Here is a 23,554-nt window from a genome sequence, read left to right as displayed (position 1 = left end):
ATTTACTACTATCTGGAAAACATTTTTTAACCAATTAATGAAACATAACTACCCGCAAAAAAAGGAAAGGCCAATGAAAGATTTAAAAATATATAATGATTTGTACAAAGAGATTTAATGAATGCTCAACACATAAAACTACTTTCTTTTTCTTTAAAAGAAATCTGATAAATGCATTGCTTACTCCTTGTAACAATTAAAAATTTTATCGTTTAAATAACATTATTAAACTTTTAATAAACGCAAGATGAAAAATGATATTTTTTTCATAAAATTCTTGTTTTAAATGTGGCTATCAAGATGGACTTAACAGATTTTATTAGTTACTGTTTTTTCATGCCTATTTTACAAGTTAAATAAATGACTATTATTCAAGGACATTAAATGAATTTCCTGCAATGTTTTTTGCCATTGAAATATTGTCGTTACAAGTGCTGAATTTGATTATGAAACTGGTATGGTATCAATAGTTGGGTGTGGTGTTACAGAAGTTTTGTAATGACAAAATGAGCAGTGCTTGTATATGACAGATTAACTATACAGTTATCACTAACTGAAGAGTTGTTCTGTGGCACGTTCCAAATCCCAATTATAAGAAGATAAAGCAACCCTTGCATCATCTTCCTGGATCCCCATATCTGTTAATCGCCTTATTTTGTCATCTAATTCAGGCATCTTTCCTGGTCCTGTAACAGTTTTAATATTTAAACAAAAATTGTTATCAATTAAAAAAAAAAACAATTATAAACTTACCGCCTGCATACACAAACGTCCAATATTTAGCAGTTTGACGAAACATTTCAGGATGTTCTTTATATTGTTTAGCCACTACTGCATCCTGTGGATCATCTGGTTCTGCTGCAGATAATAAAGCTTGTAATGAAAGCAATACCGTACGTAAAGTCATAGCAGCAGCCCTAAAGATCAATATTTAAAATACATAGTAAATTTCATGATATTAAAACAATATACTATTATTACATATTGTGGCTGATTATACAGTTACGCACCATTGATCTTTTAATATATCCAAACAAATAACACCTGTTACTGAAGATATATTAGGGTGCCATATTTTTGTTATAAATCGTACCTACAATGAAGGATAATTATTTAGAAACTTATAAAAGTTAGACCATAGAAAATGTACACAAACATTGTATAATTTATGTATCACATTTTATCTCTCACATTAAATAAAATGAAATTCATGAAGACAAGTTCTTGAGTATACATAATATATTAATAATTAAATATAAAATTAAATTGTTGGAAATCAAAATTTAAATCTACTTTATAAAAGACAACTTGGAAAATGCTTTGTCATGCTTTAGGTTATATTAATCTGCTTTAATCTTAAATGGTACAAAATCAATTTTTTATCATTAACATACATTAATCATATTGACTTACAAAGTGCTTACTTTAGGAGGATTGAAGGGATATGTCTCGGGAATTTTAATCTCGAGTACAAAATTACCTCCCTCATATGGTGTGTCTGGTGGACCACCAATCTCACCTTTTAGTTCAGTAAAACTATCATTTACTAGCTCAAGTTTTATCGCACATTTTACAACCTGCAACAAAAATTGAAACAATTAATAATAGGCTTAAATAATTTTATAAGAAATAGATATTACACATGAAATTTTTCTAAGGGATAGATACTTACATGAATGAAAGTAGCAACAAATAATTTACATGAAACAAAATTAATCCTACATTTTCTGCATTCATAAAAAAATGAATACTAAACAAGCAAGAAATCAACAACATAAATGTATAGTTTCAGTTAGTTCATTGCATACTTCTATTGTATATTAAACAATTTACTTATCAAGCAAAATAAAAGCTTTGTGATTATTGTTAGAAATTATAAAGTACGTATTACAATTATTGGATAAAAGTATCATGCATAATACAGCATTATATTTATAAATATTAAATATTTCTTCAAAATGCATTGAAAATATAACCTTTTACTTATTGACATCAACATTTGATAATAAGATGATGTAATATACTATGGCGATAATTTACAAAATTGTCATAATACAAAGATTGTGACATTCTGACGCAATCTACATATGTGTAAACACGTGAAAACATTACATCAATACAGATCTTAATGTGCATGTAAAATGGATCTCCTAGACCAGCATGAAATCAACCGAGTATGCCAGTGTTCTCAAAATTTGAGTGACCATGGTACGTACCATTTCAAACAATAATTTAATTAAGAAAAAGTTGATTGACATAGACTTGAATTGGAATAAAAAATGTCTTGATACGTATGATTAATGTTATCTTTCAATTCATTGGTATATCTCTGCAAAGTACAGAGATTATGCATAATTATTATTCCAATTAACTCATAATAATGAATATAAAAGTTTATTTAACGTAATACACTGCACGGATTCGTTTGGCAAAGTTGAACAACAATTTTAAAAGTAGATGACAGTCAAGAATACAATACAACAGGTGCCTATGCTTTGTTCGCGGTGATTTTATCCGCCAATGAATTGCGGCACATTTTTGTCACGCTACACATGAAATTTGTTCGGAACAATATCGTATAATTAAAAGATATTGTTAAACGATATTGATGTTTTCATTTCGTGAAAGACGGATCGCACTTCCTAAAGTCCTAGGAAGCTATTGTTCACTCACCTCCTCGCTCTTGATAACCTCTTTAAATTCGCGTTTAATTCTCTGTGCCGCGATGTTCGCCATAGCTCCCGTATCGGTGGGACGGTCAGCACACTGTCATCGTCATTCAAATAAATTAACGAAGTTTTCTCAGAGCGTCAACGTGCGCGAACCTTTCAGGTAATCGTACTCGAAGTTGCTCTCTCTTTCTACTCAGAAAAACGATCGTTCTAACCCGTGCTCTATGCCAAAATCTCCGCTCACGGACCATCCAATTTATCATTCAATCACCGCCGGCGCCACATTGATGGGACAAGTTGACTGTCACCCGCTCGTATTCACCCTTTTGAATTTCGTCTATATTCACGTCGTTGTTCGTTACGGCGCCAAATTGTAAACGATAATGTTTAATCTTTAAGGATATTTGCTTCTTTAACTCGATTATTCGCATAATTTAGAAAGGAAATTCCACATAAATATACGTCTGAGGAAAACCCGCATATTAGTCCCAAGTATGTTTTAGAAAAATTGTTAATTACATTTTCTTTTGCATGATAAATGAAAATCATATTTTAAAATGTAACGAATTACAATTTCATAATAAATTGTATTAGTTGATTTTCTTTCAATGGTATCAAATATAGAAGTAAACAGAGTAAAATCTAATTTACATCAATTTTGATACATACAATTTGAAATGTTATTCTGTTATGATATTGGCAATTAATATCTATAAACGTAAGGTTAAATCGCAGCGATCATAATAAGCATGATCATTGCATTCATAAACATGCTATAAATTTTCGTTACATGACAAAATAAAGTTGTTGGTTTTAATGTATTATTTTGCCAATAGTAAAAAAAGTACACGATAAGAAAACGTTTACGCGGTTATGTCCGACATTGAGTGGGCGGAGCATACGTCACATCCGGCTTCAAAAAACGGGCTCTGATTGGATAGTCTCTCTGTGGTTTCTGTTTTAGTGATGCCTGTGTCCCAGCCAGTGCGTGCCAAAAGTTTGTTACGCGCAAATTTAGAAAATTCTCGCGACCGACTTTTGCAAAGCAGAATGCCGAACATCAAAGTCTTCAGTGGCACGTCGCATCCGGATTTGGCTCAACGTATCGTAGACAGGCTTGGTATCGACATTGGAAAGGTTGTCACCAAAAAATTTAGCAACCTCGAAACATGGTAATGGCGAAATCATTATTATAAGCACGTTATTGTAGTTGCATTAAACTAAGTCCTCGACCACGTGTCACTCGAATTTTCATTTGTAGTTTTTTTTTCTATTATATTTTTGTGCAAAAGACACAACATTTTTAACATCTTGATCTTATATTTTTCATTTTTTCATTAATTAATGTACAGTGTACAAACAACCATATCGCGTCAGGCCGGTTTCCCCTTGTACTATTAAGCTACGACGTTTAAGTTGAAGGTCAACTGGTACAATTATTAATACACCATTCTAATGAATTCTAATATCAATGTGCTTTACCAGTGTCAGTACACAATGTTAAAGCATTTTAAGTTGTATGCATTGGTGATAAATATGATTTATTATCATGTTATTTACTTCTATGTTCAACGTTTGCTCGCATTATCTAGCTTAAGATTTAAATTGAAATTAAAACTAAATATATGACAAGAACCGGATATTGAAACGAAAGTACGTTAAATATATTAGTAATATATTTTCAATTTACAAATCGTCTAATTGAGGTTACATGTTTTTGTAAGTAGCTAATGTTTATAGGTAAATCGAAAATATAATACCAACGAATATGTATACATATGTATTTTTAAATTAATTTATCTTTATATAATATTTTTTGCATATTTGTTATATTATTGAATATGTAATAATTATAAACATTTTTCTTCATAATTTTTTTAGTGTGGAAATAGGAGAATCTGTTCGAGGAGAAGATGTATACATTGTACAAAGTGGAAGTGGAGAAGTAAATGACAATTTAATGGAATTGTTGATCATGATCAATGCATGTAAAATTGCATCTGCATCTCGAGTAACTGCTGTAATTCCCTGTTTCCCATATGCAAGACAAGATAAAAAGGATAAGGTAGGGTATATGTATAATACAAGACATGTCTAATTTTTTGATCTAGTATAGAATATTAATAATAACTTGACAAAATAATTTCAAGAAATGGATAAGATTGAAATTATTTATACTACTTGTGATCTTACAGTTCTGTCTTCATTCTTTGGTATCTTTTAGCACATATACGTATGTACTTTCACCATAATATAAAAAATATTTGTTGAAACCTTGTGTCAGGAAATTTGTGCTACTTATATTTTTTTTTTACAAATTTTAATTGCTTATTAATTATTTTTATTTATATAATTCAATTTCATATTCAGATCATGTGTGATAGCACTTTATTGTTATGAAAAGTGATTTAACTTGTATGTTGTGATATCTGTTTTACTATAATATGTATATACCTATGTGAAAACATTATATTTACACATTTTCATATCTTTTTTCCTATTATTATTACATAATGACAATATATTTTTATTATTTTTGACTTTGAAAAGTACATTTTATTTTCTTCAATTAACTGTGAGGGAAAATTTAAATAATTTTGTAATTAGTAAAATTTGCATTTGCTACTGTTATTTATTACTAAATTCTGTACAACATTACTTTATAAAATGAATAAAGCTAAAAAACTGTGTGAATATAAAATACTTACATAACAAAACATTTTACAAGAAACTATGCTTCAGTAATTTTTATATTCTAAATACAAAATAGTCATTTAATTGATGTATGCCATTTATTAACATAATTAAACTGTTTTGCATAAATAAATAAAATGGCTATTTGTTTAGAAAAAAAAATAAAGAAGTATAGTTTCAATAAAATAGCATAATGTGTAAATTCCTAATTTAACTTAACATAATATGTCCATATTTTTTTATAGTTGAATGTTTATTATATGCTTATTTCTCTTAAGTAAGCACTTTAGACATAACTATATTTTGTACATATTTCAAACTCTATAGGTTGTGGCTTGACCAGATTGTTTATATTTTTTGTATGTGTCTGTAATTAAAATGTGAGTCTCACAATAAGGAGATCGTATCTAATTGAAGAAGAAGTTAAATTTTTTTTTTTATATGATATCTTCACAGGGTGGTGATGGATGTGACAACTCAAATTCTAAGAATCAAATTGTCATGAAGTCAAACGAGTGGAAATTCAGGGTAACTTCTAATGGTTTTTTTTTATGATCTATTTACTGTTTTATAGCTTTGCAACAGACCAATGGAGCAATATCATTTTTGGAACACAAAACATGACTTTTCATCATCATATAAAATATGCTTGCAACTTTCTTGCTTATTTCATTGGGGCGTACCAAATGGTACACTCATTGTAGGATATGGATTGTATATTATGTCATACATATTTTTTATAAAATCAAATCAAACTATAAATTGAACTATATGTAAATAACATGCAGTTCAAATTTTATTGCAGACAGTTTACATGCTATAGTTGAACATTTGGTATATATAATTATACAAGTGATATTTCATAACTTAAAATAATGCATGAAAATTATACACATGACATAAAAACAATTACTTATGTTAGAAAATTTTCACATGTAATCATGTACTATAGCATGCACATTTAAAAAATCAAGGGTATTTGTCATACTGCAAGAATAAATTATTCATTGTATAAATTTCATAACACAACTCTAAAACTCAAAATACATTTCAATTTTGAACAGAGAAAGAAACACATATGTTTGGGGCAAAATATTTGAACCATATACATCATTGCATGGATTAATTGTGGAAAAATATTAATGACAATTAATGTATCTCTGAGTAATGTATATATGTGGTATTAATGCAATGCTTCATTCTATATTTCATATATTATGGGAAAGTAACTTAAATGAAATAAATTGTTTTTCCTTAAGAAATAGGAACAATTTCCAGTATTAAATAATAAATAAGTAATGCAGTAAACAATAAATATATCATAAGTTGTAGCTTTACATTTGGTAATAATCTAAGGTTATCAAAAGATAGATAACCCATGTGAGCATTGCAAAACTGATATTAGAATTCATCGAGGGGGGCCTTTCGTGCATTCACATTACAAGATATAATGAACATGTTTTGTTCTATTAAATTTTTCAGTTAAGCAAATTATTATTGTTATAATACATTTAAGATATTAACATTTGAAAAATAAATAAATAAAAATTATTAATTTGACAAAGATTTATTACATAGCATGCAGTAATATTTAAAATTTAAATATTTAAATTCCAAATAATATAATGTTAGATTCAAGTTTAAAATAATTATTAAAAATTTGTAAGTAATATAATAATAAAATTTTGCTTTTGATAAATAATTTTTTAATACATTTTTAAGTATCTCATAGGTTTTAAATGAACTGTATTGTAAATCTATTAAAAATAATTCTTGTTAAAAGATTTATAATACATACTTTTAAGTTTCTGAATAGTTGGGTATTTTCAGGATTTTGTGCCCGACCTCTCTACAGTGAGTATAAGAGCAATAAAATTGTCGAGTGAAACGTTTGTTACTATAACTCGATGAACAATTCAATTTGTAATATCATTTTTAGTTTCTTACAAAACTTTCTTTGTAGGACTAACAAAACTTATAATTGTGGCTATATGGCACAATGGAACACCCATGAATGAATGAATGAATGAACTATTTGGTCAAAGCATATTGATATCTGAATGAGAGGGCAAAATATTAATATAATAGCATTCTACATACATTCTTAATAATCTATATACACATAATGGGGTATACACCTGTATGTTAAATGGGTACTAATTATTATGTTGCTAAAAATGTTATTGTCCAAGTATACTAATCAATAAATGCCTATCTTATTAACGAAATAGTGCTTTGGCAAGAAGGAACTGTGATTGTATTGTCTAGTTAATAGTATGTCATGCTAATGAAATGATTTGCAAATAAAAGCTTTTGTTAAGATGTTAACATTAGTCAGCTTTTGTGAAATTTATGCTCACAATAGACAGTTTTATAAAGTGATTTAATTATAATCATTTCCCTGAGCACAATGCATTTATTATTATTCAATGAATTTTGTTAATTATGTTAACGTTACTTGTTCATTACTGTGTTTGTTACATACCTTTGTTATAATTTCAAATTTACAAAACGTTATTTCATCATTCTATATACCCTAAAGTGTCCTCCTCATGCAAAATCAAGAAACCAAAATGCACTGTGTTCTGTTTTGAACTTATAAGTTTGAACTCAGCTTTGTTTATACTTTTTGTTGAGTCTAACTGGGGTGCATTTGCAACATATCATTTTTTTCTTTTTATATGTACACATGTACAGTATATTTTTAACGAATATTTCAGTATATAGCCATTGTATTCATATTTTGTCCCCTCTAAAGAAATAATTCTTTCTCTTCTTCTTTAACATGTCTTATTTGTAGAATTATATTGGGTTGTACTATCCTTTATTAATTGATCTTTTATAACTTTTTTAAATGCTACGAATATTTTAACAGCAATTTTTTTTTTCAAATTGCAGGATATTTCCAGTTGCAAATGGACTTGAGAGACTCGCATAAAATTATGAAATTGAAATTTTCAATTATTTGTTTTTCAGAGTCGTGCGCCTATTTCAGCAAAATTAGTAGCAAATATGCTGTCAGTAGCAGGAGCTGATCACATCATTACAATGGATTTGCATGCTAGTCAAATTCAAGGCTTTTTTGACATTCCAGTTGACAACTTATTTGCTGAACCTGCTGTCCTAAAATGGATTAAGGAAAATATTGTTGAATGGCGAAACAGCATTATTGTTTCTCCAGATGCTGGTGGTGCCAAAAGGTAATGTATTAAAATACAAAATTGATTTAAAATGAATGTATGAAAGAATTTTCACATCAACAGAGTAACATCAATTGCTGATCGATTAAATGTTGAATTTGCACTTATACATAAAGAAAGAAAAAAAGCAAACGAGGTTGCCAGTATGGTGCTGGTTGGAGATGTAAAGGATAGAGTCGCCATTTTAGTAGATGATATGGCAGACACTTGTGGTACTATTTGCCATGCAGCAGAGAAACTCCTAGAAGCTGGAGCAGTAAAAGTATACGCGATCTTAACGCATGGCATCTTTAGTGGTCCAGCAATTAGCAGAATTAATAACGCTTGTTTTGAAGCTGTTGTAGTAACAAATACCATTCCTCAAGATGGTCATATGAAGGACTGCCCAAAGATACAGGTAAATAGGTAGTGTTAATAATAAAAAAAATTCATATATAGGTATTGGTAAATAAGATTTTTAATAAATTGCAATTAAATTCTCTGTACTTTTTAGTGTATTGATGTATCAATGATGTTTGCTGAAGCTGTAAGACGGACTCACAATGGTGAATCTGTATCGTATCTATTTTCAAATGTACCATATTAGATATAACTCTTCCTCATAATATACTCTATCAAACTGTATAAGAAGAATGTAACCTTTTTACATCTGTTTACTGTTATTCTTAGTATAGTTTAAACTAACTTGCCTACAGGAGAAATCTTGGGATAAACGGTAGTATTTTATTTTTAAATTGAAAACCGTATGTGCTCTTTTTTTGCTAGATATGTAGGAAGTGAGATATTAGATAGATAAAAAGTATATTGTCTATTTTGAGTGAAAGTAAGTTTGTACTTAATAGTTAACAAAATTTCTTGGAAAAAAATTATTTGGAGATAATTAAATTTTTGCTAGGCTGCTACTTAACATGCAGAACACATTATTATTCCGTCTATAATATAGTTATTACATTGTTTAATTTAAATCATATTCAGGATGATAGAAGTAAATTATCTGTTATTGCGATATAAAATGACATTACACTTATCCTAACAGTTATAGATGTAACTTGGGATAAAAAATATTGCAATGGGTGCAAATAGACATTCATGCAATGTAACCACGCCATCAGAGGCATATCTCATTTTTAAAAATAAGTGCAATATATTTGCACTAACCGTGTAAAATTTTTCACACGGTAATATAAAGCGTCGAAAAGACTAGCTTTTTACAATTCTAATATAATGCGGTATTATATTTTAATACATCGCGTCTACACTACATAGTGTACAAGAAGAAAGTAATGTTGGAGACATTGTATTTTTTTCGACTATCCTTTACTACCACAATTTTTAAGAAAAGAAAAGCTTGCTATTTATATGAATATATTTCTATTGCCGAAAACAATTATGCTCTTATTTAACAGAGAAATGTGACTATAGTCATCTACTCACCTAGCTTTGGACCAATATTATATGAAAATATAAGTTACTACAAATGCAGCATTGTTAACATGCAAAATTTTTTTAATTCGATTTAAAGTGCCACCTGTTAAAGAATTGGATATTGCAATAAATATCTTTTAAAAAATGCAATTCTAACTTTTTTATTAATATAATGAGAAAATTATATACACAATTATTATTATTATTATTATTATTATTATTATTATTATTATTATTGTACTATTAATACAAAGATAGTTTAAATTGAATGCCATAATTATAATCTACACCATACTTAAGTGTTTAGAAATACTTTATTAGGATGAAAGCTATTATTTCGTATGAAATGTAATCGAAGCAAGTGTCATCAAGTACAATACTTCATTAGTTAAATATCAAATTAATAGACTAGTTAAATTTCTGCTATTAACTATTATATGTTGACCTATAGTTTATATGTTGCACTATAATACTCAAGTTTGATTATATTCTATTGAATTGTATGATTAATAAATATTGTTTATTACATTATGTTCTGTATGATTGAAAATAATTTGCAAAATGGTCAATTGTAAAAAAAACAAAATGATATGTTTATAATTCTATTGCAGAATACTTTGTGCCAATAATAATATAAATAAAAATTTACACATAATAAATTAAAAATTAGTAGAATTATCGAAAATAATATATGATTTAATTTCTAATGTTATGTGCAATGACTTATTTAAATTAAAAACTGTATAGTTTTTAAATTAAAAGACATACAAATTTTATACAATGCAACATGAAATTCCTATAATTTGTTTGAACACATATTTCTTAAATTATTCTTTTAAATAATATAAATTATTTACACGTCACCTTATATAAGTGATGGTACTATAATGATCGTGATAGTTTTATATTTGTAAGGAAAAATTGTCAGAAATTTAATGTTGACTCTTTTCTTAATATTACAAAGTAAGAGGTTTCCATCTTAAAATCATAACTTATTGCATCTCCTTTGTCATTTTTATCATATCATAAATAAAATATTTTGTATAAAAGAGTACACGATTCATAGAAAAATTCATAGAAATATAGTGATACATTAAACGACCTATTTTTTTTAAACATTTCTCACATAAGAAATGTAATTATGAAATTTATTACTATACTCCTCACTTTTTATGATTTACAATAGCCAGATGGTAGTGTTATATCAAAGACTACTGGTGGATTACTTGGCAAATAATTTAAATCACATGTTGATGCATTTATATATATTATCTTTCCGTCAGATGAAATACCATATCCTGTTATAAAGACATTAGTGTATAGTTTCTATTAAAAACAGAAAAAAAATTTAAACATACCTTCATGTATATGTCCAAAAACATGATATTTTGGTTGAACTCGATTTTGTACTGTAGACAACAGTTCCACACATCCAGCTCGAACACCGCTACAGCATAAATCTCCATGACCCACAGGGGGTGTATGTGTTATAAGAATATCTGTATCTGATGGTATCATTTCCCACTTTGAAAGACAGGCTTCTCCACGAGGTACATTAAATGCCCACTTACAAAATTCTGGTTGCCTAAAACATGAAAGAGGCTTCATTACAAAAATAAAGTCTAATTTTGAAATAATGTTTTATAAATATTTTTCATAATGTACAACACATTTGTGTTGTACATCTAAAAGCACAATTGTGCTGTAAAATTTAATATTAATACAAGTATACATATATTTACCATGGAGTACCATATATTTTTATCCCATGTATTGTAATTTCAGAATCTTCTAAGTAAGTACAATTTGTCAAATAATCTTTAACATTTGTGGTTTGTATAGCTTCTTGTAGTGTGTCTTTAGACATTCCCAACGTGGGTATGTTATCCAAAATACTGGTTCCTGTATGTTTTTGGCGATCACCACTGGTATGCATAGAAAAGGGATGAGTAAATGTAGGATCGAAACTAAGTTCATGATTACCAGCAATAACAATTTTATTTTTATGTGGCAAATTACCTGTAGAAAAATAATTTTTATAATAATTAAAAAAAAAATCTATGAAATAATTATTTTCATTTTAAATTACTCACCAATCCAATTATTAAATTCTATAACTTCTTGTAAACTACCGCATTTTGTAAAATCTCCAGCATGAACAAAGACATCTCCCATAGGTATGTCGAATTTTATGAATGGTGTTAATGAGTGAGTATCACTCATACAAACAAAACGAAGCTAAACAATTAAATGTTATAACAAGTTTTATTTTCTCTCTCTCTCTCTCTTGTTCACACTCTACATACATATTAATATGTATATATGTACATACTATTCTGCACGACGTATCATATTGATATGTTTAGGTTAGATTTAAACAGATGCTTTATAACAATTAAAAATAATATGGAATCTGAGAATTTTACCTTATTACTTGGAGCTTCGGTTGTTGGAAGTTTAACATTTATTTTAATAACTTTTTGCTGTTGTGACAATTCACGCCAGGCTGCTGTAGGATTATCTGTCAATGGATGAATCTCTATCTTCATGCTGATAAGATTATGATAGACGATTGTTAATTGCAATTGTTATTGTAATAATAACTGCAGGTTGATATGCATTGTAGTTAACTAATTGTACCCATGCGTTAATTTTATTTCATTTTATATTTTCCACATATGAAAATTAACTTCATCAATAATGGCAATTCTAAATTTAGTTACAGATTCATTTACGTTCTTATTATAACCTGGACGATTGATCTTTGTTACGTACAACATTGTTATATCTATGTTACGTAACTTATTATTAAGCATGCATGTATTTTTAGCTATATTAACTAATTTAAATGCTTTAATGTAACTTTTAAATTTTTCGAAAATATTTACATGCCGGCAAAATAATCAAAATTTTCGCGCCTATCTTTATGTATCCTTATGGTTGAATTTGAATAAATCTATTAACATCTCAATTTAATTCTATATATTAAAACTATTATTAAGAATCGATTAATTTTGTGTATTTCATTTAATATAGATGTACATATTCGGAACTCATTCGTAGTTACGATATACATATCATTTATTATTCATGAAATTGAAAGAACTACAACTATTTATGTAATATTTTATAAACAGTTAAAATTGTTTTTAGACTTCGATGAATGTAGATCATTACTTGTATAATAAACGGAAGATTTATTTAACAAATGTAACAATCGGATATATTTGTTGGTTCTAAGAGTAATCTTTGTAATAGTGTCTATCTTTTTAAATTTCAGGATTAATCAAAATAATTACTACTGCGAAGATTATTCTTAGAACTACAAATATATTTTTACATTTGTTATACTAATTAAAAGCAAAGAAAGTATACAAACAATTACTACCTTCAAGGGTTTATTTCCAGGGCGACAACATATTTTCGATTCGTGAAAATGTGTCTTGACGACAACCAATCAGCTATTTATCTATAAGTTGTCTAACAGCATTTGCATTTTTGTGTTTCCAGTAATTGTGTAAAATCTCAAAGTAAATGACTAAAATTCACTAAATTTGTGACAAATCACTAAAACAATGATTATTGTTTCATGCTTTAAAATACATTATATCACTATAAATAATGATTGATATAATCGAGCAATATCAAATGTACTTTGATCTTTGATGGTTTCACTTAATTGAACTTTAGTCTTTATAATTACTTAACGAGTGTTTTCAAGAAGTGGGACACTTTCTTTTCTTTTTTTTACTATTAAAAGAAAGCAGTGTTACAATATATATATACATAGATTTACACTAGAAACAAGCGATTGTTAAAATGTTTTTACGTACAGTAAGTACTTTATTAAACAGTGTAAGAATATTTTATGCAAAATTACATATAAATTGAGAGATATAAATAATATTAAAATATAATTTTCATAAATGTGCGAAAATAATTGTCTATAAAGATTTTTAATTTATCAGATATTTAGTCACTATCATATTCTATATATGATGATGATGATATTTTGATTGTTTATTATGTTTCTACCTTATATTAGGTATTAAAAGGAGAGAAATGTCAGAAGTTGATGCGAACATTTTCAACAAGAACTGAACATGCTACAGGATGTAACTTTGGTTAGTACAATAAATACAATACACTTGTATAATGCTATAGTTTCGTGTTTAATATTTTTTTATTGATATTATTTTGATAATAATTGTTTCAAATATTTTCATGAAAAGAAAAAAATATTCTTTTATGTGCTTTATTTTTATGTTAGAACTAACAGATACCCAAAAGGAGATGCAAGAACAAGCACGAAAGTTTACAAAAGAAGAAATTATTCCAGTAGCTGCTGAATATGATAGAAATGGAAAATATCCATGGGATATTGTTAAGAAAGCATGGAGTTTAGGATTTCTAAATAAGCACATTCCTGAATATTGTGGTATAATTATAGATTTTTATAACTAGAGATTTAAATAGAATAAACAAAAATAAAAGTAGACTATACAATTTATAAATTTTTACTATTACAGGAGGAATTTCAATTGGTACTTTTGATGCTTGTTTAATTGGAGAAGAATTTGCTTATGGTTGTACAGGAATATCAACTGCATTAGAAGCATCAGGTCTGGGTGTCAGTTTCATTTGACTCTTAATTTATATTCACCTAAAACAGGCACACTTTGCATTTTAAATCAAATGTATTTTATCTGTAGCAAGCCCCAGTAGTTGCATTTGGAACAAAAGAACAACATATGAAATATCTTGGAAGACTCGTTCAAGAACCACTTGTAGCTGTAAGACGGTTGAATAGGTGTTTAACTGTATACATGTCAATAATCTAAATTTTTATTTTCGCAATATAAAAATTGTAGGCATATTGTGTTACTGAACCTGGTGCTGGATCAGATGTAGCAGGTGTTAAAACAAAAGCTGAGAAAAAAGGAAAAGAATGGATACTTAATGGAACAAAAATGTGGATAACAAATGGTGGTGTTGCCAACTGGTATAACCAATGTATAGTTAAATTATAAGAATAGTTATAGAGTTAGTGTATTAAAAAGTTAATTTATTTGTAGGTATTTTGTGTTGGCAAGAACAAATTCTGACCCAAAAGTGCCAGCAAGTAAAGCTTTTACAGCTTTTATTGTCGAACGTGATAGTGAAGGTGTAATAGTTGGTCGTAAGGTACATTTTCTTATTATTGAAGTGTTACATTACATTTCAAATCATTTCATTTTCATAAATAAAATTACTTTATTCTGGTATGTGAAGGAAATAAACATGGGTCAAAGAGCTTCCGACACTCGAATGATAACGTTCGAAGACGTCCGTGTTCCGGAAGAAAATGTTTTAGCCAGCGAAGGCAAAGGTTTTCTAGTTGCCATGAAAACCTTTGATAAGACCAGACCATTGGTATAATAGAAAAAAATATCTCTTAAAAAGGAGAAACGAAATTGAAGTGTTTGAATATTATATTTTATTTTTTTTATAGGTGGCATGTGCATCTGTTGGCTTAGCTCAGAGGGCGCTGGACGAAGCTTTAAAATATGCAATGGAACGTAAAACATTTAACAAACCAATAGCAGACCATCAGGCTATAGCATTTATGCTCGCAGATATGTCAATTGGTGTTGAGACGGCTAGACTTGCATGGATGAAGTCAGCTTGGGCTTCTGACCAAAATCTTCCAACAGCAACAGTTCTTGCCAGCATTGCAAAATGTTATGGCGGTGATGTAGCTAATAAATGTGCAACGGATGCTGTGCAAGTATGTCATTGATTCTTGTGAAATATATTTTTAATTTAAATTCATTATTTTATATTTTCAATACGTTATAGATCTTTGGTGGTGCTGGCTTCAATACGGAATACCCGGTAGAAAAGCTAATGCGAGATGCAAAGATTTATCAAATCTACGAAGGCACGGCACAAATTCAAAGACTAATTATCTCGCGGAATCTTCTTAATGAAGCTAAACAAACGAATAAATAAATAACGATATGTTTTGCATTGTTTAAAAGTAATTATTCTTGGATGGACTTATATTTTTTGGTACTTTATGAAATTTGTATACAGAGCAATTGCAGTTAAATTTTTTTGATATAATCAATAATTTTATTAATATAATATTATACATGTATATTTTTGTAACATTTTGTATGTTTGCTGTTACATATCAAAATTTTACAAGTTGTTAATGTGGTGTTTTTATTTCATAATATATATTTCTACTATGTATAAAGATGACTGTTCAGTCAATACGACTATCCTGCATTTCATATTTCGCGCTTTTTAGTACCAGATAGCGCTGCAAACGTTGTCCGAAAGCGTTAGTCAAGTGTATTGTACAATGAAAAGGGATTACATCGCATTATGTCCGTCAGGCCATAGTTTTTACACGGTTATATTTGGTGAAGTCGTGCGTGACGAGTTATGCAACATTCGGTGTAAAAGCGCCCCATAATAGGACGACCAGATATTGTGACACCTGACCTACTTAGACAGTATCGTCGTATTTAAGACAGTGGTAAACCGACAACATTTATAACCCGAAAAACGCATTTGACAGCCTTTCAATTTGCAGATTCTAAATGCTTACAAACACGAGAGAGCAGAGAAATCCTTCGGAAATTGCGTCTTTCCGCGATACATTATTGGAACACAGTGCCGTGACTAGTAAATCCTGGTACCCATATAAAACAGTGGTCGATACGTTCTTTCTTTCGAATTAATTTCCCCACTGTTATTGTTCGATACTATAGAATTGAATGCAAAGTATTACGAGACTATTTGAGTGTTCGTGATTTTGTATTTTGAACGTAAAAATATATTTGAACGCTCTCTTCCTCGATAAGTGGCATTTACAAGATCAGTATAGTATTTTCCCTTTCGATATCCACTGCCGTGCCTGTGAATCGTAAAAACGGGTGCAAACTATATTGTCGGAACTTTACTCATATTGGATACATTTGTATTATTGTAAAGGAAACCACTTTACATTGTGTATTATATTTCATATTAATCGAGTAATTTTTTATGCGTACATATTAAAATTGTTAGCATTATATGTATGCGATACCAAGAGTGATATTCCGTTAAACTTTATAATCGTACGTATTGCTACGCATAACTGAGATATCAATAAGGCAGTAAATTGTGAAATTTCTAAAAACTAACATTCGGATAAAAAAAAATTACAATCTCTATGCTTCATGAGCACGTATGATAGCACGATTTCAAGATCGATCGAAACGTAGTCCAAGAATAGATAGATCGTAAGAATCTTGCTTCCAGCATTTGTATAACGCATTCAGTTTTAATTTTATGGATGTAACGCACACATTGTAATATATAATCAATGTAATTTGAAAACTCTACATTACGTCAGAATGGATAAAACGCCGTCAAATCGGCATTTATAGATGTAGGACAGCAATGGCAGCAACTGAAAGACGATCATCGAAAAAAGTGATTTCGGTGCGTGGTACTGATACGGCGAACAGGCCACGGGCCCTTACGCACAGGGTACGGTCCTGGAACTCGTGCTGTCAGAGCGCAACGGTGCGCCGGACGCTCGCTTGACTAAGGGAGTGCCCGTCCCGATGCAAAGTGTAAGTGAAGTGGCCTACAGACCTACATTTGTCTAACGTTCGATTTTTTTCGAGCCGCCGGACAGGAGGTTAATAATCCGCGCGGGGCTCATTTTTCCGCGGGCGTGTGTGATGTCGCTGTTGTGTGATATACCGATGTTTGGTTGAAAGAGACGGTGTAGTTTCGGTACGCTCAGACGGCGCTGGCCGGCGCGGGGAGCGTAGTAGTAAAAAGAGAGGAGGATAGCAAGAGCGTGCGCACACGAGGAGGACGAGAGAGAGTGAAACGGAGAGGGAAAACCGTGCGATAGAGAGAGAGAAAAAGAAGGAACCAGACCGAGCGCGCGCTTCTCTCGAAAGGAAGTGAGACGGACAGATAGATAGACGGGGGGCGAGAAAGAGAGCGAGGGCACGTAAGAGAGTGTAGGTGTTTCTCGAGAGAAGTGCGTGCGCTCGGGGACGACGTGCAGGAGGAGGGACCCCCGTCTGTCTGTCTGCTGGAATGCACGAGGGCCGAATGGCTACGGGGACAGGGGAAGGTGGGGGCCACACGGCCCTCGAGAACACCACCACGACGGCCCTTACGGAATCATCGTCGTCTTCCTCCTCCTCGGTACCGACCATCCTGACCGAAAACACCACCGCAGCTAATCTGCCTCTGACGGGATCTCAACAGCAGAACCTTCATCAGGTACAGCAGCAACAGCAACAGGCGCAGCAGCAGCAGCAGCAATCGCACTCACAACCACGGGTTAGCTTGATCACTGATCTACCAGCGAACGATGCCTCAGGTAACCTCAACGACATTTCTATGCTCCCGAGTTCTTTGTTGCCGTAGCGTACCGCTTGCCAAACTCCCTTCTTTCTTCTATGCTTTGCCCTATCTGCTTCACTCTCACTCTTTGCCGTTTCTCGTTCTCGCTTTCGCTTTCAACTGTCTCCTTCTCTCTTCGTGTCCGCGGTCTTTCGTCCTTTCTTCTCCTCCTTCTCTTACCAGCGTTACACGTTGTCTGTCTTCTCTTTCTCCTTCGCTCGGTAGCTGTCTCTTTCTACCCCCCTCCCTTTCTCTCGCTTGCTCGCGCGCGTTTTCTCTCTCTCTCTCTCTCTCATACACACTCGTGTATTTGCTCCGCTCATTCGCTCGCTCGCTCTTTCGACTCGGTCCACTTCCGAAGTTACAGGTACATGCGGTCTTATTTTTCCTCATTGCCGCAACGCGCGAGCATTATGTTTTCAGATGATTTCATTACATCGTAATTTCTATGATAGCTTCGTTGGTACTTCTCTCGTACCAGCGCACAGGTAGCAACGATACGAAACGCTCGTAGCAAGAAAGGTTAACAACGTGGTTTTATTATGACTTGTCCTTAACAAAAAAATGCACAGGAATGGATTTCATTCATCGATACTTTTTTTCGCGAATACTCGATCGTTAATTCGATAACGCGCGTTCGCAATCGATATCGGTGGATATATACTCGAAACTTGTTTATACGTAAACTTGTTCTCTGTACACAACGTGCTACGTAGCGACGAGAGAACTAATGGCAAAAGAACAGAATTTATGTGTATGCAGATCGAACTGTACGCAATATGAAAGAAGAGCGTTGTTCCATATGGAATGCATGGTAGATGAGCGTACTGGAGAGGATCATTGAATATTTACCATATAAATGCTTCTGCCGTAGACACGATTCGCATGGACCGTCTCTCCTTAAAATTCCAATGCAACCTTTAACAGTTTAAGTATCTTATTCACCGATGCACGAGTGGTTATACGTACAAAGAATGTTAAAATCATGATTTCTCAGCCGTGTCGCCGCCCAGCCACGCGAATAAGAAATAGGAAATAAATGCGTACGGATAACGTTTCTCGCGACACATTTTTCTTCCTTTTTCTTTTTTTTTCCTTTCTTTTTTTTCGTCGCGTCTGATAAAATTCAGCACGCTGCCAAGGAATCGAGGGTGCGCAGGCAATGCGATTCTTCGAGCGTTAGCCGCGCCGCAGTTGGACGTGCAGTATGCGCAACAGGCGTTTCGGCGCAAATTCCAAAGCGAAGATGCAAACGAGCTCGGCCATCCCCGCTGCCTCAGATTTAGAACAGACAGCCTTCGAGTGTTTCTTTATGAACGTTGCACCGACCCTTCGCGGACAACATAGCGGTTCGATGAAACAAGACTTGTCGGTTGCCTTTATTTACGTCGACGACGCGCACACCTCTTCCCCTCGCTACGCTGCCTCGATCCCTTCGTCCCCGCCCCTCCAACCGTTTCGCCCCACCTCTTCCCTACTCCGTGCTTCCCCTGCTCCTTTACTCGGTGCATCGGTAAAACATTGCGAGACGAGTTCTTTTTTCTCTCTCTGAAACAATACCCGGCGCGATTACCTTTTCACGAGGTTCGTTTCTCCCTCCGCCGCCATTCGTCTTCGTTTTTTCCGCCCGTTGTTTCTGTGTTTATTCACTCGAACGGAACGAGTCCGGGCATTTTGAGGCCCCCGGTCTTCGTAAAAGTACCCGTCGACCCGGTAACTCGTCCTCCCCTCCCTCTCACCCTTCCTTCCTTCCCTCTCCGCGTCGCCCTATCCAGTGAGGACGCGAATCCGTGTCAAAGTGCTCCGGCGGCCAAGAGTATCTAATTACTCGGTAAACAAGTCGTTTCGCCGCGAGAGAGGTTAGAACTCTGGTTCGAGCGCGAATACGATTTTGCGCGTCCCGGTCCGATCGGTGGGCATCGACTTGTGTTTTTCTCGTCTCGTGTCGTTTCGACGGCGCCCGTAGTTCTTAGATGCGTCCGTGCGCGCGCTGTTTAATTTTCCTTAACCGTGACACGCCGGACTATCGATTCGGCGGGGCTGGGGGGAGGGGTAGTAGGAGGAAAAGGTGGGTCAAAAAGGAGTCCTCGTACCTACGCGACGACTCCAATTTCTGTTCACCGCGATAAAGATGTCAAGTATGAATATTCATGGCTCTCGCCAGCATTAACTGCGGATAATTAGCCGCGGCGTGGCATTGCGCGATTACGCGGGCTCGTAACAAGATAGTGCTACTCAAGGGCGGTTCGCGCACCATTTTCTCGATCCGCGATTAGGTGGCGACGTGCTGCGCGTTGCGCACCGTTCTTCTGGTGTTTTTTTTTTTCTCGCGCGCGCATTCGTCTCCTCACGGCCCCTCGTCTCCCCCGTCCAACGTCTCGTCCACGGTGAGACAATTAACGCTCCCGTTTCCGAACCGACGCGACTCGCGCAGCCGGCGTTGAATCCGTTCGAGCGTGGCGATTCGTCCGCAATAACGCTCCCGGTCTGGTCACGGTGCTTCTGAAAAGAACGGAAAGAATAGCCGAGATACTCGAACCCCTGTCGAGTCTCTTTCAGCGGTGCAGTCGTGTCGGGAGCATTCGCGATGTTCAAGAGGCTTCGTTATTTTCGTGGAAGCGACTCGTCTCCACTACCTTCCAGACAGGCTGACGCACAAAATCGTTTCTGCGCTCATTGTCGCGCAGGATGCGCGCTGAGAATACCGTAAATTCACGGGGACGAAGTTTTTGTTCTCTACCGATGTTTTACGGTTTTTCGTCACGTTTTAGGTTTCTCGCGTTAAAGGGTCTGCTCGGTACGACGGTTTGCAACGAATTCGGCGCGTACGATTAATTTCATTCTTGATTCATTTTAGTGATCAGTCCTCGTATTGGAATCCGAATATTTTAAGTACTCTTCGAACTGTCGCACGATGAATTTTCCGTTGATTTTATTTATAATTTTCTCATTCCCCTGTTATTCAATTTTTCAAAGAAACGTACGATTACCCTCCTCGGTGTGCAACAAAATTTCCTTCGTTCGAGTAAATTTACTAAAATTCTAGCCGAAACCGTTGTCTCGTTCATCTCGCGTTGTTAATCGTAAATTTTTCGATATTATCGACGATAAAAGAAAGTTATAAAAATGCTGAAATTTCTACAAAAAAAAAAAGTATAAATCTCTGACGATATTCTCGTTCGGACAAATTCCAGTCGGATCGCACATTTTACTATTCCTTTGTATAATACAGTCGCTTAACATTCGTTGCTCGCGGCGTATTTAAATTGGACATCGGAAATTATACATTCTAAGAATAATTGTATTCTTTCCCGAACCGCGGGTAATTTTACGACAGCCTCTTGGCTGTGTCGACGAATAATCGCCTCTAATTAACAACGAAACAACGATACCGAACAAACAAAAACGCCCAAAGTTCCGGCGAACGAAACGTTTAATTTTTTTTTTTGAATTTTACTCGCGCCAACCTTAACCTAAACCTTTTTACATTTTTCGTATCGAGGGCTCGATAATGTTAAACATTGTTTCGCTTTACACCGAACTTCGATTCTCTTGTTCCGATTTCGCGATACGGTTGCGAAAATTTCGCGCCGCGTCGGATAACGCGGGAAGTTAGGCGAAATAATCAGCCGGAAGTATCGTGTCCGACTGTGTCGCGGAAATTCGATAGCGCAGCTTTTCGATCCGTCGCGCGGGAAACGATCGTACGTCGATGCCGGGGGAAGGGGAGGAGGCACGGTCCACGCGTGCGCGCGCACGTCGCGTCTAATCGCTGGCGCAACGAGCTTCACGGCGGTGGCTTATCGGGTTCGAGGCGATAATCGCCGCGCGGAACAGGTTGGAGTCGATTAAAAATGGGTCTATGTTATGGAGACGCGATCGCGCGCCGCGAAACTCGTTACGTCATCGTTTACCGAGACATCAGCGCGCTCGGTGAAAGCATCCCGCGATCCTGCGCGATGCGCGACTCCGGCAGCGCGTTGCGTACGATTTTAAATGTCGGAAAGACGGACGCGTCCGCGCGCGCGCAGCGTCCTCCTTCCAAGCGCCGCGTCTCGCGCGAGCGAACTGCCTCTCTCGGTCGCGCCGCCACTTTTACTTTCATCCGGACGAGCGCGAAACGGGGCCCATTACCAGACCCCCGAAAATTTCTCCCCGTGTGAACGTCGAGGAACGCGTCCACGTCCACCTGAAGAAATTTCTAGCGTTGAACGAACGCAGTTCGTCGCTCAAAATTTTTTATTCCAACACGCTTATCCGACCGTTTGAATTTCCCTTCGCGAAACATCGTCGCCTTTCACGCGCCAAATTTCAAATCTTCGATCGCACAATCGTACCGATAAGAATGTTCACCCGTACTCTCGAAAATTCTTCTCGCAAACGTTACTCGGAATTTATTAAACTGAAACTTTTTCCATCCACCGATACAAATTACGAACAAGTTACACACGAATGTTTAAATTTAATTTACCCGAAGAATATACCATTGGGTTGTTCGGAAAGTCATTTCGTTTATTTCGGTGAAAATGAAACACGATTTTTTTCAGAGCGTATAAACATTCTATTAAATTACACATACTCCGTTTCGGAAAACGAAATCACTTTCCGAACAATACAACACTTACGATTAATCAAGCGCCCGATTCTATCGAGCCCGGAACAATGTATCGATTTTTACAAAATTTCATAAAATACTATATTAACGATCGCTCGTGAAATTAGCGACCCTTCGAATCGCGCTTTATCCTCCCTACCTAGTTGTTCTCACCCAGGACGTAAACGTTACTCGAGAAGAAGAAAAAGGAATCAATTTCCTCGTAGTACTGGACTACCGATCTCCCAGCGTTTCCTTTCCCCGATTGGTTCGCGAAGATACGACCGTACGCGGTTCCTGTTCGTTCCACCTCCTCCCCCCACCACTCCACCAGGCAATAACTGTCGTTGAATTTAGTGTCGCGGGCACAGAGCGCCGGAATAATTTCCCCCGCTTTATAATCCTCGTATTTTACCAAGGCGGGGGGGAGAACGAGACACGCCTCGGGGAAAATATTGCGAGCGGCGTTCACCGTCGAGCGCAATTTTCCCCGCAGTAAAAGTAAAATATTAGCCCCGTAAAAGCCGCTCGCCACTTTAGCCTGGGTCGCACCGAGGGATTCCGTG

General features: G+C 34.1%; 5 protein-coding genes and 1 long non-coding RNA gene across 11 annotated transcripts in view; 3 read left to right on the top strand and 3 right to left on the bottom strand.

Annotated features, from left to right (window-relative positions):
• Positions 1 to 282: 282 nt before the first annotated feature.
• Ubc4 (ubiquitin conjugating enzyme 4) lies at positions 283 to 3,122 on the bottom strand. Its single transcript, XM_076313684.1, has 5 exons — positions 2,674 to 3,122; positions 1,425 to 1,577; positions 1,011 to 1,093; positions 754 to 917; positions 283 to 686 (listed from the first exon to the last, which is right to left on the bottom strand). Exons 1-5 carry the CDS (start codon positions 2,734 to 2,736, stop codon positions 550 to 552), a joined length of 600 nt encoding a protein of 199 aa, XP_076169799.1. The 5' UTR covers positions 2,737 to 3,122; the 3' UTR covers positions 283 to 549.
• Prps (phosphoribosyl pyrophosphate synthetase) lies at positions 2,076 to 10,141 on the top strand. Of its 4 annotated transcripts, none has more exons than XM_076313680.1 (7): positions 2,076 to 2,208; positions 3,637 to 3,844; positions 4,554 to 4,737; positions 7,197 to 7,220; positions 8,343 to 8,566; positions 8,630 to 8,963; positions 9,060 to 10,141. In XM_076313680.1, exons 1-7 carry the CDS (start codon positions 2,142 to 2,144, stop codon positions 9,150 to 9,152), a joined length of 1,134 nt encoding a protein of 377 aa, XP_076169795.1. In that variant the 5' UTR covers positions 2,076 to 2,141; the 3' UTR covers positions 9,153 to 10,141. The 4 variants fall into 4 exon arrangements, with proteins under 4 accessions (XP_076169795.1, XP_076169794.1, XP_076169798.1 ...); XM_076313679.1 differs by lacking the exon at positions 7,197 to 7,220 and adding an exon at positions 5,823 to 5,894; XM_076313682.1 differs by lacking the exons at positions 2,076 to 2,208; positions 7,197 to 7,220 and adding exons at positions 2,814 to 2,832; positions 5,823 to 5,894.
• Positions 10,142 to 10,909: 768 nt separating this feature from the next.
• LOC143148527 (metallophosphoesterase domain-containing protein 1) lies at positions 10,910 to 13,651 on the bottom strand. Of its 3 annotated transcripts, none has more exons than XM_076314932.1 (6): positions 13,380 to 13,651; positions 12,418 to 12,541; positions 12,085 to 12,229; positions 11,734 to 12,010; positions 11,350 to 11,576; positions 10,910 to 11,289 (listed from the first exon to the last, which is right to left on the bottom strand). In XM_076314932.1, the coding sequence occupies exons 2-6, from the start codon at positions 12,538 to 12,540 to the stop codon at positions 11,162 to 11,164; spliced, it is 900 nt and encodes a 299-aa protein (XP_076171047.1). In that variant the 5' UTR covers position 12,541; positions 13,380 to 13,651; the 3' UTR covers positions 10,910 to 11,161. The 3 variants fall into 3 exon arrangements, with proteins under 3 accessions (XP_076171047.1, XP_076171046.1, XP_076171048.1); XM_076314933.1 differs by having other exon boundaries at positions 10,911 to 11,289; positions 12,418 to 12,512; positions 13,380 to 13,650; XM_076314931.1 differs by lacking the exon at positions 13,380 to 13,651 and having other exon boundaries at positions 12,418 to 12,743.
• Mcad (Medium-chain acyl-CoA dehydrogenase) lies at positions 13,585 to 16,188 on the top strand. Its single transcript, XM_076314930.1, has 10 exons — positions 13,585 to 13,825; positions 14,037 to 14,115; positions 14,262 to 14,429; positions 14,521 to 14,621; positions 14,704 to 14,784; positions 14,863 to 14,993; positions 15,067 to 15,175; positions 15,263 to 15,403; positions 15,483 to 15,758; positions 15,830 to 16,188. Exons 1-10 carry the CDS (start codon positions 13,811 to 13,813, stop codon positions 15,980 to 15,982), a joined length of 1,254 nt encoding a protein of 417 aa, XP_076171045.1. The 5' UTR covers positions 13,585 to 13,810; the 3' UTR covers positions 15,983 to 16,188.
• LOC143148531 (uncharacterized) lies at positions 15,432 to 19,790 on the bottom strand. The gene is made up of 2 exons (XR_012992508.1): positions 17,374 to 19,790; positions 15,432 to 16,898 (listed from the first exon to the last, which is right to left on the bottom strand). It is a non-coding gene; the product is annotated as an uncharacterized LOC143148531 (long non-coding RNA).
• LOC143148529 (uncharacterized) overlaps positions 16,316 to 23,554 on the top strand; it is an 83,154-nt gene continuing 75,915 nt past the window's right edge. Inside the window, exon 1 of the mRNA XM_076314935.1 lies at positions 16,316 to 18,371. Within this exon, the coding sequence (XP_076171050.1) occupies positions 18,083 to 18,371 (289 nt within the window). The 5' untranslated portion in view covers positions 16,316 to 18,082. The remainder of the gene's footprint in view (positions 18,372 to 23,554) is intronic.

The sequence above is a fragment of the Ptiloglossa arizonensis genome, chromosome 6, assembly GCF_051014685.1.
Source record: "Ptiloglossa arizonensis isolate GNS036 chromosome 6, iyPtiAriz1_principal, whole genome shotgun sequence".
NCBI classification, from domain to species: Eukaryota; Metazoa; Arthropoda; class Insecta; order Hymenoptera; family Colletidae; genus Ptiloglossa; species Ptiloglossa arizonensis.
The sequence above is the reverse complement of the archived record's forward strand: the minus strand, read 5'-3'. Positions and strand labels throughout refer to the sequence as shown.